This window comes from Bufo bufo, chromosome 1 (assembly GCF_905171765.1).
Source record: "Bufo bufo chromosome 1, aBufBuf1.1, whole genome shotgun sequence".
Lineage (NCBI taxonomy): Eukaryota > Metazoa > Chordata > Amphibia > Anura > Bufonidae > Bufo > Bufo bufo.
The window spans coordinates 720,409,385-720,428,401 of NC_053389.1; the positions used below are offsets into that span (position 1 = coordinate 720,409,385).

The window sequence follows — 19,017 nt, forward strand, 5'->3', positions numbered from 1 at the left end:
TGTTACAGGGGGATCTGTGGATGGCACTGTTACAGGGGGGATCTGTGGATGGCACTGTTACAGGGGGGATCTGTGGATGGCACTGTTACAGGGGGGATCTGTGGATGGCACTGTTACAGGGGGGATCTGTGGGTGGCACTGTTATGGGGGATCTGTGGGTGGCACTGTTATATATGTGCCATCCACAGACCCCCCCACCCCATAACAGTGCCATCCACAGACCCCCCAGCCCATAACTGTGCCATCCACAGACCCCCCAGCCCATAACTGTGCCATCCACAGACCCCCCCCAGCCCATAACTGTGCCATCCACAGATGTCCCCCATAAAAATGTCATCCACAGATCCCCCCCGCCGCTCCGGTATACTAATATAAGATGTCTTATTCAATTAATAGTTATTAAACATTCCCCCCAACTCCTAATAGTACCTTACATCCTAACAGCTTCTGTACAATGCTGGCAGGCAGGCGGGGCGGCCCGGCACGTCCCTCACTGACGTCACTTGCCTGCGCCGCCTGCTTCATTCATAAAGTAGGCGGCGCAGGCACGTGACATCAGGGAGTTATGCTGCCGCCCACCCGGCCTGCCTGCCTTCTACAGAAGCTGTTAGGATGTAAGGTACTATTAGGAGTGAGGGGGCATGTTTAATAACTATTAATTGAATAATTTATTTACAGATGCCTATGAAGGCGTTGAACCTATCTTGCCCCAGGTGGAAATATTAATACTTCACTTTTATTATTGTTAAGGTTAAAATAGTTGCTTTGAACCTTTATTTAATTTGAATTGACGAACAAAAAAAAGAGAAAGGTTAAAAATACAGCAACCACTCCACTGTGCAGTCAGATAATACTCAGTGATCAAGGGAGAGAGAAAGTGTGCTGACTCTCACCCCCGTCACTTGCAGGCAGTTTGCTGCCTTACTACCGCTTGCGGCTACACCTGCTATGAGGCTGATTTATGGGAACTGAATTCGTTCATCCCACTTAGTATGCCGCGCATAAGTGATACCATACGCTATCTGATTTTATCTATCAGTTTGATGGTGCACACAGCAAGCGGAATGTTCACGATTTTGATGCCATATCTCCCTACTAGACTACTCTAGCTCTGATAAGTAGACCAGCCGGGCTACTACTAGCTAATACAGAGTAGGAGTAAATCGCTGATCTAAAAACTAAGTGTGCCCCCCAACATGTTTCGCTAGATAACTGGCTTCTTCAGGGGATTTGGGCAGCAATGAGTACCCTATCAAAACCGAGGTTAATAAAGGTGGTATTAATTGAATAAGACATCTTATATTAATATACCGGAGCAGCGGGGTGGGGCTATACTACACTGACTGCACCGCCCCACCACTATTGCCGGCCCCCAGCTCCTCCTCCCAGTCCCTCCCCGAGTCCCCGCTCACTCGTACATCGCAGCTTGCGATGTAAAACTGCAAGCATTCGCCCCATAAGACGCAGGGACATTTTCCCCCCATTTTGGGGGGAGAAAAAGTGCGTCTTATGGGGCGAAAAATACGGTATTTCTTAGTAATATCTCTAAAATAAGAAAAGGCTATACGAAGACAAAAGACAAAGAGTGACTTGCAAGAAGCTGCGTCTGTTGCTATGGACGAATTTTCCAGTAAGAACACAGAACAAGCTAGAGAGATTATGCAGAGGACAAGTCAAGCTTATTCTGACTTTCTTCTTGATAAGGAAGGCCCAGCAAAAGCTTTTTTTTAAGGGACAAAAATATTTTCCTGAATCGGGCAGCCCAGGGAAAATGCTGACTAGTGTTATCTCCAATCAGGACCCAAAAAAAGAGATAGCTACTATTCGTTCCTCTGAAGGCACAATCACTCAAGATCAAGAATGCATTAAAGAGGAATTTGTGAAATATTTTTTGGAACTTAATAAATCTCAGAGTAATGTTTCAGATGAAGCGATTGACTTATATTTGGATTCTATCTCTCTTCCAGTCCTTACAGATATTCAAAGAGAATCCCTTGATATGAATCTCTCTTTGCAAGAGTTAGAGGCCCCTTTGAAAGCTTGTGTGGGAAACTCCTCTCCAGAATATGATGGATTCCCATATGAGTTTTTTAGTAAATACAGGGAGGTTCTCCCCATCTTCTCAAGGTATTTATCAGGGCAATAGGACGGTAATCTTCCGGAATCAATGACTGAAGCTGTAATAGTACTAATTTTGAAAAAAGGCAAAGACCCCCTAGATATGGGTTCATATAGGCCGATTTCTTGACTTAATACAGATGTTAAGCTTCTCTCAAGGATTCCTACTACTAGATTGTCTTAAGTTATTTAATCTATTATACATCCTGATCAAAATTTTTAGAGTTTATTCCTAACAAGGGCACTCATTACAACCTACACCACCTTTTTGCAAATATTCTCGCTCCATCCTGTTCTCCCGGGGGGTCTCTCGCTCCATCCTATCTTTGAATGCCTCTAAGGCCTTTGACAGGGTGGAGTGAAGATTCCTCTAGAGGGTTTTAGAGAGGATGGGATTTGGGATTAAGTTCATAAATATTATTAAGCTTTTATATAAATCCCCTAAGGCGAGGTTGAATATAAATAAGATGCTTACAAGGTGTATTTCTTTGGGAAGAGGCACTCGTCAAGGATGTCCACTATCTCCATTATCATTTGATATTTATATTGAGCCTCTCGCTGTTCGGGTCAGGCAGGATCTCAGGATTGTAGGATTTGGGATATTGGGAACAGAAGATCGTATTTCCTTATATGCCGATGATGTTCTGTTTTATATACAACATACTAATACTACACTCTTGAGAGTTATTCGAGTTGTCAACTCCTTTGGTGAGGTTTTGGGCCTTGATATTAATTGGTCCAAGATGATTCTTATGCCTTTAGATAGATTAGAACCTTTTATTGAGGAGTTCTCTAGTAATTTGAACATCTCTGACTCATTCGAATATTTGGGCATCATTATTTCTTCTAAGATTGAAGACTTTCTACAGCCTAATTTGATCCCATTGATAGCTAAATTGAGATCTAAAATAAAGATATGGCTTCGACTCCCACTATCTAAAGATGATAAAATATTGATTGGTAAAAATGGTGATTCTGACCCAATTATTGCATATCCTTAAAAACTCCCCAGTATGGATTGAAGATAAGTTTTTTAAACTGATTGAGAGAATCATCAATGACCTACTTTGGGGGAGAAATTAAACTTGAATATCTCTACAAGCCGTTGGAATGGGGAAGATTAAATCTTCCCTGTTTCAAGGGCTATTTTATAGCATCACAGTTATGGCAGTGTTATGAATGGGAGAAAAGCCCACTTTATAGAACCTTGGTTAAAATTTCTTCACATGATAACATCTTTACTTTATTGGAATCTGGTCAATTAATCAATCTCCAACAGGACTACAGAGCTGCTGTGAAGCTACTTATTAAGTCCTAGAGTACCATTAGAGATTGGTTGGGAATGAAGGGATCCCTCTCTTGTACGTCCTGTTGGCATATTTCTTATTTACAGGTCTTAGATGAATTGGTTGGGGATCAGTATTGGCAAAATAATAATATTTATTATCTTGCACAGGTGGTTGGGAATGGCCACATTCTTTCATTTTTGGAGTTAGCACAAAGAGAAAATATATCTAATTTATCTTGGTTTAGGTATCTTCAGTTACATTCAGCACTTTCTAGTATAAAAGAAAAATTGCTTTTCGATACAGACACCTCCACATTTTTGCATCACTTGATAGCAAAGATAGCACAGAGGGTTGAAATTTCTCAATGTTATAAATATTTAATTAATGCACGATTTATGAATCTATATTCCCCTGAGCAAAATGCCTATAGAAGGGATTGCTCAATGATTCAATCAGATGATTGGGACAATATATTGGTGAATGTGGGATTAGTTTCTCAAAATGTTATTCCTATCTTAGACAATAGGGGCATATCGCTAGAATATACCCCCATTGTCTGTTAGGTGTGGGTCCCAATGCTGGTGAGCGGTGTGGGGAGAGCTGTGGCTGGAGGACCCCAGATTTCCCAGGGTCTGTTCACCACCAAGCGCTGCTCCCATAGAAGTGAATGGGAGCGTACCTCCCATGTGCGGCCCAGGCTCCCATTCATTTCTATGGGGCCGTCGGAAGTAGCCGAGCCAGCGCTCGGCTATTTTCGGCAGCCCCATAGAAATGAATGGAGGGCGGCTGCACATGCGCAGTGCTCCATCCTTCACTTGCGAGGCCCCGTTCTCTATATAGGTTCGGGTCTCAGCGGTGGGACCCGCACCTATCAGACAATGGGGGCATATCCTAGCGATATGCCCCCATTGTCTGAGATGGGACAACCCCTTTAACAAATGGGGTTTGAGAAACATCTCCAACTGTCCACGGTGTAAGTCTCCTGATGCAGATTATTTACATATGTTTTGGACTTGTCCAGAACTAAAAGAATATTGGGGGGCAATTTATAACTACATTACCCAAAAATTTAAAGTGGTGATTCCAATTGCGGTGGAGTGTTGGCTGTTTAGTGATCTTTCCAAGATTGGGAGCCATAAATATAAAAAAAAATTGGGGGTTAAAATAATGTTTTTGCCGAGGCTCTTAATTGCACGGCTTGGTTTTCATCTAATATTCCAAGTATAAATATATGGCTAAATCTCATTTATAAGTTCAAAAGTTATAAATATGTTCTATATAAACAAAGAAACTCGGAGGATAAATGGCTTAAGATATGGGGAGAATGGAATTTTTGTCCTGGCTTTCCCTTCATTATTCCCGCTCCTTTTTTTCTTTTTTTTGGGGGGGTGGGGGGGGGGGGGGCGGGAGATGCATTGCAAAGGGGTGGAAGTTTGGGAGTGTATTAGGGGGTAAGGTTTAAGAAATGGAAATAACAATTTGGATGTTTTACATTGTATGGTTATACCATTGTTTAAAAATTTAAAATAAAATTTAATAAAAAAAAAACAATGTAATAACTTTGCAGGGTTAAAAATTCACTAATGGGTGCTGTGACCACAGTTTAAGCAAATTACCACTTTGTTTTTTTACATCTTAGGTTGCGTTCACATCTCCAGTGAACGTTTCCAGCTGACTGTACCGGGAGAGAACGTTCACCGGATCAACAGATCACCACTGGATCCCTATTGACTATAATGGGATCTGGTGGTGAGCTGACTGCTTTCCGGGTTTTGGCAAGACAAATACCACTGCATGCAGTGTTTTTTGTCCAGCCGACAGCCAGCATTTATGCCAGATCAGTCTTCTGAATCATCTCTAAGGCCTCATTTATACGTCAGTGTTTTGGTCAGTGATTTCCATCAGTCATTGTAAGCCAAAACCAGGATTGTAGGCAACACAGAGGTAAGGTATAAGGGAAAGACCTGCACCTGTTCTGTTTTTAGAGCCAAACCTAGTTTTGGCTCACAATCACTGATGGAAATAACTGACCAAACACTGACGTGTGATTGTGAATAAGGCTTTAGTTTTACCGGCAGACATTGGAACAGTCCTTTAGTGCAAGGACTTTGCAATTAATAACATGGATCTCAGTTCCCTGAACCCCTCTAATTGACATTAGGGTGTTGGAGAGGATAAGGAAGATTGCGCTTAAACACTTGAGATTATATTGAATTATTAGATCAAGAAAAGAAAAAATAACCATCCCTTATATATATGGTGAAAGAAACAAACCAAAGTTGGTGAACATGCCTAAAGCTATTTTTATTTAGTACAGTCAGTAGCTCCAAATTTTCCCAGAAATCCCAGTGATCATCTGTTTTCATTATCTCTTTAGACTTTGAATGGAATGTCAGCCCACCTGCTCGACCACCTGCTCGACCATCCTGTGGACAGGTGATAAATGCATTTTCTGAGAAAATCCATTTAAGTGAACTCATAAACCAAAAGGTAGAAAGTTATCACATTCAGGGTTCTTGTACTCCTACCGTACTTTGACAAATCTCAGGGAGGTGTTCGACAATTGTTGGTGCAGTCTATGGTGGTCTACAGACAGTGAGTGGCCTAATAGTAAACTACTAGGTGGTTTATAGCAGGTGAGGGTTAAAGGATCCATCATATTGGCCAGAAGTGTGTTTATAACAATTCAAGATATCTGGGTGACACTTATGTGGGAGCTGCAATGGCAGCCAATAGTAGTACTCTTAAATTCAGATGTAACAAAGAAATGGATGAAGAGGGTTTTTAGATTTTATTGGGAAAGTTCTTTGAATTTAATATGATTCACAGACAGCCCAAGATACAGACCACCTGGTGCAATGTTGGATTATAGCTCCAGAAAATGACTGTGACTCTAAGCATTTCTTTGAAGGAAGAGTTATTTAAAGATAAATGAAATCTGATCATTTTCAGATCTCGTGGTCTTTAATGAGCTATTAAATGAAGTTGTCATCAAAAAGAATCCTGTGGTGAAGCAAACATCAAGGGACGTACATAAATAATTTCAGATACTACATTGTGGGAGCAGGAACGGCAACCTTAGTCCAGCTCATCTCTATCTAAAGGGTGTGCACAGCTACAGAAGATGCAGCTGCAATGTAACATTAGACTGTATAGCTGGTCCTCTGTGTGGGGAGCAAGAAGGAGATATTGACGCTAAATCCATGTCTGAATGCCGAGGAGAGAGCTGGGTCTTGTGCTGTAAAAATGTCAAAACACCCCTAAAAAATATAACAAGAACCATACTAATCGAATTATCTCTAAGGCTACTTTCACACTAGCGTTTTTGCTGGATACGGCAGGGTTCAGCAAAAACGCTTCCGTCTGCATCCGTTATGAACGGATCCGGTTGTATTATCTTTAACATAGCAAGGACGGATCCGTCATGGATTCCATTGAAAGTCAATGGGGGACGGATCAGTTTTCTATTGTGTCCTCAATGACTTGCATTGGGGGTCATGACGGATCTGTCTTGCACCGCATCCCATGAAGGAGAGAAAACCGCAGCATGTTGTGGTTTGCTCTCCGGTATGGGAACGGAACGGAATGCATTTTGAAGCACTCCGTTCTGTTCAGTTACGTTTTGTCCCCATTGACAATGAATGGGGACAAAACTGAAGCGTTTTTCTCCAGTATTGAGACCCTATGACGGATCTCAAAACCGGAAAATAGAAACGCTAGTGTGAAAGTAGCCTAACTAACATATGAGAAGCACACATCACAGTAGTAGAGTGGTTTCTGTGTGTTTTTTGTGGGAGTGAATAGATTCCAAAGGGAAAGGAAACATAATAGAAAAAGCATGCACCAACCATACTGCAACCAAAATATGTGAACTGGGCCTAATCATTTTACACTGTTCAATATTGCTTATAAATTCAGGTTCTCATAGGACAGTTTTCGATGCATCATTTCTGATCCGGTTATGGAATGGATATAAAAAAAGGAGATGAACAAATCTTTCTTGTATGTTTTTCCTCCCTTTAGGATCAATTCCTGGCTTTGCCTCAAAACAAGGCATCTAAACTGTACCAAACGGCTCTGTGTGATTGTGGCCTTAGAGCCCGAACAGAAGCACTATCATCAGATTTACTGTACTAGGAAGAACTAACCTACCTGAGACAAATAAGACAAAGAAGAGAAAGCCCATTGAGGACATCTCAGTATCTACCATAATCAGCAACATCACTGATAAAAAAAAAACCCATAATTTATGAAATAGAACAGAAGCCCCTAGTGGACCTCTGCCAACCGCATGCCATTCTGGGAGCTGGCCCATTTGAACAAGGTACTTGGTATTAGGAGAAGGCACCATTAGTTTATAGGCTCACATTATCTATCTTTGCAGCTGATATGGAATCGTGGCCAGAATCTAAGGCTCGAAAATGTATTTCCTTCAGATACGATTTAGCCAGCACTAGAGATTCCTTCTGATCCCAAATGAGATACAAACACACCACAAATATGCAAACATATGGAGGACTCTTTGGCCTTTTCTTGTTCTTATGAACTTAACCCTTTCCCTGCATTGATTTCGCAATGCTCAATATCCTGTTATGGTCAGTGTTGCTTACACAGTGGCTAAAGTATCGTGTACATTTTAGTGGCACAACTTAAAAAAGAAGAGCATCTGCCACCATTTTATTATGTAGACTTAATATTATCTCATATACGGTATATTGTCTCATCAAACCAACCCCTTCTGAGATTAAAGCTGCGCCGGCTTTCCTGTGGCCAGCCATACATGTTCCGAACTACAGTAAATAATGTGTTGTTACAGGCCAGCTTTGAAATGAATTTACAACTATGTAATACATGGATGGACTAGGTCCACTAGGGTAGGAGAAGCTCTGTAGTGGCTCTCTGTTCTGGCAAATACAGAATGATCCTAAGGGAGGACCCCCCATCCCCCCGACAGGGGCGAATTGGGAACCTAAAGTGGCCCTGGAAAAAAATACCTAAAAGTGGCCCCATATTATGGTAGAAGGGTCTAAATTGACAGGAGGCATGGCAACAAAAGTAGGAGGGTCAGCAATACCATAGAGCAAAATACCACATACATACAATATCTTGCCCCAAACGCTATCCCTCCAAGTTGGCCATCAAGAGCAGTCATTTTCTCTCCTCCTCTTCCAGTTGTCTCTGATTAAAATATGGAGCAGGGTGCTTAGGAGGTGAAATGCAGGACATAGTTGAATCAGAAGGGCATCTTGCTTGCCGGGTACAGAGTACCTGATTCTCACCGAGTTATTTACCACTGATAGCTTATTCTGTACACAGCCAGCAGCAGAGATGGGGGTTTGGGTGGCCCCCCTGGGCATCGGCCCACTGGGAAATTTCCCTGTAAGGTCTATGGCCAAACTGCCCCTGCCCCTCGATGACCTTCATCTACTGAAAGGTGTTGGATTGATGAGACAATCTCTGAACAAGCTTATGGTATGAACCTTTATTAAGTAAATGTGACTACAATTCCACTTGTCTGGCAATGATGAGCCAGTTAGCCATCAATAAAACACAACCTACTGTTATCTTTATTTTCTTCATTAGAAAAGGGGGACTTTTTAATGTATCCCAGGGTAATTAGGAAGGGTCCCCTTTTAAAATGTGCAAAAATTTTATGACTTTTAGGGAGAAAGACTATCCTTCATATGTTGTCATTGTCCACTCCTACCTCCTCCAGAAATGATGTGATGGATACAGCTAAATAAGATGATGTCCTATACATAATAGTCCTAGCACCCTTATATACTCTTGTAAAAGGGTGGTTGCAGTGTGATCAGTACTTACCATTTCTTGCCTCCCACCAGATGCTGCTGTACTCTATAGCCAAAGAATGCATCTTTGGATCCTTGGATGATCCTTGGTTTCTTGTCATCAATGTTGAATGTGTCAGTCAGACCTAAAAGAAAAAAGAAAAGAAAAGATGGAGTACATAGAGAACAATGGGCTTTCAGTAGTTAAGGCTACATAGAAAACCTGAGCATATCATTGGGCCGATCCTGATACTTTTGCCTCCATCAACCAAAATATCCGTCCAGTAAAGTGGGTGCCGGATGCAGCTACTTAGTGATTTTCACCTCTGTTGTTCTGAGATGACAGCATCTAGCTCCTGGGTCCCAGTGCAAAAACTGTAACAGGACCCCCATGAACTGTTTATACTGGTGTCTTCTTTGTGGGACAAGAGTCTTTAGGCCCACTAAGTCCTACTAAGCAGGGCCCAGGTGTGACTGCTACTTCTGTAATCCTATATAACAGGGATGGCCAACCTGAGGTTCTCCAGCTGTTGCAGAACTACAACTCCCAGCATGCCCACACTGCTTACAGCTTTCAGCCTACAGCAGGGCATGGTGGGAGTTGTAGTTTTACAACAGCTGGAGAGACGCAGGTTGGCTGTCCCTGCTATATAAACTGAACAAAAATATAAATGCAACACTTTCGGTTTTGCTCCCATTTTGCATGAGCTGAACTCAAAGATCTGAAACATTTTGTACATACACAAAAGACCTATTACTCTCAAATATTGTTCACAAATCTGTCTAAATCTGTGTTAGTGAGCACTTCTCCTTTGCGGAGATAATCCATCCCACCTCACAGGTGTGGCATATCAAGGTGCTGATTAGACAGCATGAATATTGCACATGTGTGCCTTAGACTGCCCACAATAAAAGACCACTTTGAAATTTGCACAGTTTTGCCTTACTGGGGAAGTCAGAAAACCAGTCAGTATCTGTTGTGGCCACTATTTGCCTCACGCAGTGCAACACATCTCCATTGCATAGAGTTGTTCAGGTTGTTGATTGCGGCCTGTGGAATGTTGGTCCACTCCTCTTCAATAGTTGTGCGAAGTTGCAGAATATTGACAGGAACTTGAACAGACTGTCGTATACGCCGATCCAGAGCATCCCAAACATGCTCAATGGGTGACATGTCCGGTGAGTATGCTGGCCATGCAAGAACTGGGATGTTTTCAGCTTCCAGGAATGGTGTACAGATCCTTGCAATATGGAGCTGTGCATTATCATGCTGCAACATGAGGTGATGGTCATGGATGAATGGCGCAACAATGGGCCTCAGGATCTCGTCACAGTATCTCTGTGCATTCAAAATGCCATCAATAAAATGCACCTGTGTTCGTTGTCCATAACATACGCCTGCCCACATCATAACCCCACCGCCACCATGGGCCACTCGATCCACAACGTTGACGTCAGCAAACCGCTCACCCACACGACGCCACACACGCTATCTGCCATCTGCCCTGAACAGTGAAAACTGGGACTCCTCAGTGAATAGAACGCCTCTCTAACGTGTCAGGCGCCATCGAATGTGAGCATTTGCCCACTCAAGTTGGTTACGACGACGAACTGCAGTCAGGTCCAGACCCCGATGAGGATGACGAGCATGAAGATGAGCTTCCCTGAGACGGTTTCTGACAGTTTGTGCAGAAATTCTTTGGTTATGAAAACCGATTGTTGCTGCAGCTGTCCTGGTGGCTGGTCTCAGACGATCATGGAGGTGAACATGCTGGATGTGGAGGTCCTGGGCTGGTGTGGTTTCACGTGGTCTGCGGTTGGGAGGCGAGTTGGATGTACTGACAAATTCTCTGAAACGCCTTTAGAGATGGCTTATGGTAGAGAAATGAACATTCATTGCTCGGGCAACAGCTCTGGTAGACATTCCTGCAGTCAGCATGCCAATTGCATGCTCCCTTAAACGTTGAGACATCTATGGCATTGTGCTGTGTGATCAAACGGCACATTTCAGAGTGGCTTTTTATTGTGGGCAGTCTAAGGCACACCTGTACAATATTCATGCTGTCTAATCAGCACCTTGATATGCCGAACCTGTGAGGTGGGATGGATTATCTCGGCAAAGGAGAAGTGCTCACTAACACAGATTTAAACAGATTTATGAACAATATTTGAGAGTAATGGGTCTTTTGGTATGTAGAAAATGTTTCAGACCTTTGAGTTCAGCTCATGCAAAATAGGAGCAAAACTGAAAGTGTTGCGTTTATACAGTATTTGTGTTCAGTGTAGTTATGTCTCTTATTTAGGTATGAGAAGGTATAGATTTGCCCTATAATGTACTCCAGTTTCTAATATAAATGATAGTAAATCTAGTAAAAGCTGTGGAAGGTCCCTTTCCTTTCATTAAACTCATCCACTCTTTTTAAACAGTGGCTAGAGTGGTGTTAAATCTCAAAAAACTTACACATTTCTTATGCATCACTTGAATTCTGCAAAATTTGCTAATTTTTATGCCAAAAAAATGGCTTAAGTAGATTCATAAATTCCCCCACAGATTTTAATGGAATAAAATTGATAATGTCCTTATGGCATGAAACTGATGAGGCTTATCTTCATGCACACATACTGTACAGCAGAACATGCCCTATACAAACCAGCATCCTAGAGACCTTACTACGTTGGTGGCTCACTTTTGTATATTCTTTTAATCACACACTAAAGATCGGACAGTCAAGTGAGGACTCGCCTGTGAGGTACAACTCTTCTATATACGCTTATTCTGTGATTGGCTTGGCAGCTCAGGCACCAGAGAGAAGAGCAGAGAAGCCTCAGGCCAAGCTTCTGGTTTCTCCACAGCAGTAAGAGATGCTCTTGCCATCGTATCTATGAAAGTCAAGACTCTCCTAGACACAATGGCAGAAGCTTGTATCACTGTTGTGGAGAAAATGGACGTGGTGGCGTCCCAGCCTTAAGCTTGTCTTTGCTTCACTTTGGTGCCCGGGCCACCAAGCCAATCACAGAATGAGCATATATAAAAGCCTCATGAGAGTTTTACCTCACAGGCGAGTACTGTTTTTTGGTGTGTGAGGGTAGCGTCCTGCAGCCTCCACAGCATGTCCTAATTTCTTTGGAATTCAAACCTTGTTCGGGCCATAGAAAATGGCGTGATGAGCAAGATTCGCCAACAAGCCTTGAGTTTGACACGTGTGTTGTAGATTGTATGGGATCTGAAGGTTTACTTGTTACCATTCAGGATTTAAAGGGTTTTTCCAGGACCAAAAAATTGATGACCTATCCTTAGGATAGGTCAATAATATGAGAGGAGTAGGGGTCCAACCCCACACCTCCCAACTTTTAAAAATTGCGAAGAGGGACAATATGTGTGGCGTGCAACATAGCAGTTTTTTTCTTATTAGGCCACGCCTCCACCTATGCCCAACGCGTAATTACTGACTGCATCACAACTATAGCAGCTGGGGATCGGTTAGGCAAGTGTAAGTTTTTTGTTTGTTTTTTACAGCATGTGGAGCTCCAGGGAAAATATTTTTCTTGCGCTTCAGTATCCATTTAAATATTAGCTCATAAATCAGATTATAGCTATTTTAAATTCCAAATTGCACCAAATAATGAGGTAGAAACCATACAGACACTATAGTACGGAGCAATTTAGTAGATTTATTAATGCACATTTAAGAATTAGTTCTCAAGGTCAAAAAGAGGGACATTTACAGGTAGGAACAAAGAGGGACAGAGGGACTTGGGTCAAAAAGAGGGACTCTCCCTCCAAAAGAGGGACACTTGAGAAGTCTGCAACCGCTGTCACCCGCATTGACTAGCTGTTGATCCAGAAGTAAACAGTGCTGCAGCTGCTACTCCTGTTCAACTTCATGAGAGCTCAGATGCAGTACCTGAGAATGACCACTACACAGTTTACAGCGCTGTGGTGTTCTAGCTCCATACATTGCTTCTGGAACCTGTGACTACCACAGCTGATCAGTATGGGTGAGGGGTCTCTGACCCTCACTGATCTCATATTGATGACGTATCCTAGGCATATATTGGTCAATATGTTGGTCATGGATAGGTCATCAATGCGTTAGACCTGGAAAACACCTTTATATTTCTATAAAAATAACTTTTGCCATTAACACCAGACATTTCCTACCCTGTCCGCGGAACATTCCCTAAATAGCCGTTTGGGTTACTAACATGCCTTGTGGCAAATCTGAGACAAGTGACAAGGTTTCTCTTAGGCTTTTTCTGTCTTACCATGTGGATTGTAGTGGTTTTCTCTGCTATATCCTTCCCATGAAAACCAGACTTTATGGCAGAATTATTTAGCATGATGTAAGAAAACTACATTTTATGCATTTGAGATTGAGGAAGTTGAGGGTTGTTTTGACAGTGGAATTCTAGTTAGGCACATGGCATTAGTGATGGACGAACATCGGCCGGGCCCCATTCACTTTAATGGCAGGCGAACCTGAAAAACCTTCAGGTTATATTTGCAGCCACCAAATACTTACAAGAAGTGCACAAATCGTCCCACAACATGGAGAGTGACATACCAGAGGGGGATCAATGGCAAAAAGTCAGGCTGGATCTGGAGGTCGGCTGTCAATGGGTTGGTTGCAAGAATGATCTCATAGCCGAAGTGACCAACACATCTTCAAACCACCCTCTATGCGCTATAGGATTGGTACTCGCAACTGTTTATCTGTGGGTGGAAATTCCTCTGCTAGCGACCGCAACAGCAGAATGCAACATCTCTCGAAGCAAGGCCTGAAAATGCTGCATTCTAAAGGCCCTCTGTGATGCTGGTAACATGTCCGCCATTTTGTGTTTGTACCAGGGGTCTAAGTACGTTGCCACCCAGTACTGGTCCTTGCCCTTTATGCTTTTCATACGGGGGTCCCTCTTCAAACACTGGAGCATGAAGGCCCCCGATTTGCACTAAATTGGATGCGGTGGAGCGGCCTGGCTCCTGCTCATCGCCCAGGAGAATGTCGTCCTCGGTCTCCTCCCCCCATCTACGGACAACACCAGGGATCCCAGAAAAGTTTAAAGCCTGTTCTTCTTGCTCCTCCTCCTTCTCCTCCCCCCAGGCACCATCCTCCTCTGACTCCTCTTCAGACTCCTGCTGACTTGTCTCAAATGGAGTAGCCCCCCCAGGGAATTCATTCAGCATTGCGACTTCCTCATCTTCCTGCTCCTTGACGGCTTGATCAATGACACGACGCAATGCACGCTCCAGAAAGAAAGCTTAAGGTACGATGTCACTGATGGCGCCCTGGCTGCTACTGACCAGTTTGGTGATCTCATCAAATGGCATCAGAAGTCTGCATGCGTCGCGCATGAGCAGCCACTGGCCCAGTGGAAAAAAAAACAAGCTCCCAGAACCTGTCCTGCCGCAGAGTTCGTACAGGTAGTCGTTAACGGCACGTTTCTGCTGGAGCAGCCTATCAAGCATTTACAAGGTGGAGTTCCAGCGCGTCGGGCAGTCACAAATCAGACGTCTGATGGGCGAGTGGTGTCACCGCTGAACATCAGCAAGGCGAGCCATGGCCGTGTAAGATCTTCTAAAATGACCAGAGATTTTCCTGGCCTGCCGCAAGACGTCCTGGACCCCGGGGTATTTGGCAAAGAATCGCTGCACGACTAAGTTCAGGACGTATGCCATGCACGGCACGTCTGTCATTTTGCCCTGTTTCAGCGCGCTCAGCAGATTGGCACCGTTGTCGCACACCACTTTACCAACTGTCAAATTGAGCGGGGTTAGCCACTGATCGGCCTGTGACCGCAGAGCTGAAAGGAGTGCAGGACCGGTGTGGCTCTTGGCTTCCAGGCACAACAGCCACAGCACAGCGTAGTTGTTCCAATAGCGTTTGTCCCTCTGTATAGCTGCGGTATCTCAGCAGAACCACACACAAATGCTGCACAATACAAATGCACTATAAATTATATTATAGGTATATCACACCCCTGCCTCCATCAGTTTTTTTGGGGAGCAACTGGTATATCACACCAGTTGAAATTAGTTGTTCCAGTAGTGTTTGTCCCTCTGTATAGCTGCGGTATCTCAGCAGAACCGCACACAAATGCTGCACAATACAAATGCACTATATAGAAAGTATATTATAGGTATATCAAACCCTTGCCTCAATCAGTTTTTTTGGGGGCAACTGGTATATCACACCAGTTGCAATTAGTTGTTCCAATAGCGTTTATCCCTCTGTATAGCTGCAGTATCGCATCAGAACACACAACTGCTGCAGAATAAAAATTCTCTATAATATACTTTCTATGTTAGAAAGTATATTATAAGTATATTACACCCCTCAGTAAGTTACACCTATTGATAGCACACCTATACCAGTCCTTAAAAGGACTTTTGTGGCCCTATTAGCTAGCGTTTGGTGTCTCTAACAGTCTGTCTCTGCTCCACACAGCAACCTCTCCCTACACTGTCAAAAGACTGAATGTAAAATGGCGGCCAGATCGGGTTTATTTATAGGGTAGGGGGTGTGTCCATGTGCTGAAATGTCTCAATTGGCTGTCCTGTCCCATCTGATGGATGTGTCATGCGTCAAAGTTCGGCACAATGCAAAAGAATATGGCGCCGATGGACATCGCCATATGTTCGCCTGTTCAGCGAACCGCAAACGAGCAAAATTTGCCGCGAAACGACCACCAGGCGAACCACAAGGCCTTCTCTACATGGCAATGTATGACCAATGACAATACACCACATTCACAATCACTATGCAGAGATATGAAGGTATATATAGTCGGTGTTAATCTACTGTTCACATTGTGTGGGTGCTACTGTTGGTGTACGGTATATTTCAGGATATTCACTTGATTGCAACATTGCATGAACCTAGATAAAGACTTGCTGTTATTATATCTCGTTCTGGAGCTGTCATTGACCTGCATAGATAAGCCTTAGTGTACTCCAGAAACTGTGCTACATCTGCTTTTCTTTTGTGCTCAGACTCATGGCACTTCTAATGTTGTCTGGAGCACAGATTTTGCCAACACATTTTCCTCAGCGACAGAACAATAAATTAAATAAAGTCTCTTTATGAGCAAAAGAAAGCATAAAAATCTCTGGAAATAATTCTGGCTATTAAAACCAAAGCTGCATTCAACCATCATGGTGAACATATGGTCAGAAATGTAATTGTGTGCACTATCATTAACACTTTTTTGGCATGTAGCTGACTATTACATTCTATAGGCACATTGGAATATATGTTATATATCAAGCTGTTCTTGTTTTTAGCGCAATGTATGCCTAGTATATCGCCTGAGGGAGCGGTGCATGGCACAGTGATTTTCAAGCACTAGGCATAAAACAGTATATTAGTTTTTTATAAAAACTCACGGGAACATGGATTGATAAGATTAGACTCCAACATGTGTCGCATCGGGTCCCTGCCACAGCAGCGCGGGGACTCAATGCAATCACTGACCAGACACAAACCCCTTCTATGTCGCGGTCAGCGCGGACCGCTGCATAGAAGGGGTTAATCTCTCTACATTGGCTTTTACAGCGATGCCGGCGGATACAGCAGAGGCCAACATTACACCAATAAAAAAAAAATGGCAATTACACTTTAACCCCTTCCCGACCTATGACGTACTACTACGTCATGGGAACCACTGCGTTCCCGCAATTTCACATAATAGTACGTCATAGTGATCGCGCGGGCACCGGAGCGGTGTGCGCGATCACTGCAGGGGCCCGGCAGTCCGTGGTACCCGGGCCCCTGCTGTATCCGTCGGCATCGCTGTAAAAGCCGATGCCAGCGGATTAACCCCTTCTATGCTGCGGTCCGCGCTGACCGCGACATAGAAGGTGTTTCTGTCGGGTGAGTGATCGCATCGAGTCCCCGCGGTGCTGTGGCAGGGACCCGATGCGACACAAGGCAGCCCGATGTTGTGCAGAGGCTGCCTAATGCCTTGCACGGCATCGGTAACTGCCTTCTACGGGTGCCGAGGAGATCCAGCCTCAGGCTGGGTCTCCTAGGCAACCTGTTAGTGTATGACTCAGTGTCATGCACTAACAGGCAATGCATTACGATACAGATGTATTGTAATGCATTGCAGAGGGGATCAGAACCCCAAAAGTGAACATCATAAATAAAGTAAAGAAAAAAAAGTAATAAAAAAGTGTTTTTTATAAAATTAATATAGTAATAAAATTAATAAAGTAAAAAAGAAAAAAAATGCCCCTTTCCCCTTATTTTATAATAAAAAACAGAAAAAACAAACAAAACCCACACATATTAGGTATCTGTCACAACTAGACAGCTGAGAAGCTCTGACAGGAGCTTTCCAGATCCTCCTCCTTGAGTTTCTTTGTTTTGGTTAAGTTCCTCATCTCGTTAGTCTATCTCAGCTGTCATGCAGTTGGACTGATTGCTTCCCTTTAAGTTCCTCCCCATGATGCATTAGGTTGCGGCTTATACAACTTCCTGGAGTGTGTGTGCATGCTGTTTCTATTCCTCAGTCCTCTGCAAGATAAGTGCTGTTCCTTTATTTGTGATTTTCTGTCTGCTGGATTTTCAGGTGACCCCGACTCCCTCCGTGTCTTGTGTAGGGAGCCGGTGGTCGTGTCCCCTCACTATTGTAGGGTCTTCAGGTATTAGATAGCCGAGGTACGTGGAAATGCGCCCATCCACCTTTGGGGTGTTCGCATAGGCTGAGCAATTAGGGAGAGTGGCAGGTCTCATGTAGGGGTCTCCCTTTTGTTCCTTAGTTGTGGATCCAGTGAGTCATTAATTGTATTGCATTGTCTTGTTTCCTGTACACCATCCGTGACATTATAAGCCGCCAAAACCGTCTCAAGCATGGATCCGGTTTCACTTTTGGCTGAGCGCTTCCAGGGTCTTTCATTATAGGTAGCTGATCTCCATAAGACTTTTTCTCAGTTTCAAGTGACCGGTTCAGCTTGCGTTCATGGAGTTTGTTCTGAGCCTAAGATCTCGCTCCCGGATACGTTCTCCGGGGGTAGTGAGTATTTTGTGCGTTTTAGAGAGGCTTGCAAACTCCATTTTCGCCTTCTTCCCTATTCCTCTGGTGATGAAGAACGGAGGGTGGGGATCATTATATCGCTGCTCAGGGGTAACGCTCAATCCTGGGCCTTTTCGCTGCCGGAGGGGGCACGGCCTCTCCGTTCAGTGGATGAATTCTTTTTAGCCCTGGGTCAGATATATGATGATCCGGATCGTATTGCTCTGGCTGAGTCTAGACTACGTCTGTTATGCCAGGGTAAACAATCCGCAGAGATATACTGCTCAGAATTTCGGAGATGGGCAGCTGATACTGGTTGGAATGATGCTGCACTCCGAAGTCAATTTTGCCATGGTCTTTCAGAGGGATTGAAAGATGCATTTGCCTTTCATGAGAGACCTACCTCCTTGGATTCTGCTATGTCTCAGGCCGTTCGCATTGACAGGCGTCTTAGAGAGAGAGGAGAGATCTCTCCTTTTAGTCATACTCAGTTCCGGGACAGTGCAGCGGTCTCTTTCTGTGCGCAGGGGTCTCAGTCGCTGTCAGCCCCTTCTGAGCAGGAGCCCATGCAGCTGGGGTTGATTGCCTCTGACAATAGAAGATTCAGCCCGCATGGGAGGGTTTGTTTTTGTTGTGGAGGTATAAATCATTTGGCAAATGTTTGTCCCTCTAGGAGATTCAGGCAGTCTTCTGGGAGTAATAAAGAAACAAAAAGGAAAAAATCTTTTAAAAATGTTCCGTCTGTTACTATTGGCAGGGTTGAGGCGGAAATTGAAGGTTTTCCGTTTGCTTGTAGTTCCCGTTTT

At 43.7% G+C, this 19,017-nt stretch overlaps 1 protein-coding gene across 3 annotated transcripts in view; it reads right to left on the reverse strand.

Moving 5' to 3' along the window:
* ITGA11 (integrin subunit alpha 11) overlaps nucleotides 1-19,017 on the reverse strand; it is a 139,255-nt gene that overhangs the window by 90,516 nt on the left and 29,722 nt on the right. For all 3 annotated transcript variants that reach the window (XM_040414321.1, XM_040414320.1, XM_040414322.1), the window contains exon 2: nucleotides 9,231-9,342. In XM_040414321.1, coding sequence (XP_040270255.1) covers nucleotides 9,231-9,318 — 88 coding nt within the window. In that variant the 5' untranslated portion in view covers nucleotides 9,319-9,342. The remainder of the gene's footprint in view (nucleotides 1-9,230; nucleotides 9,343-19,017) is intronic.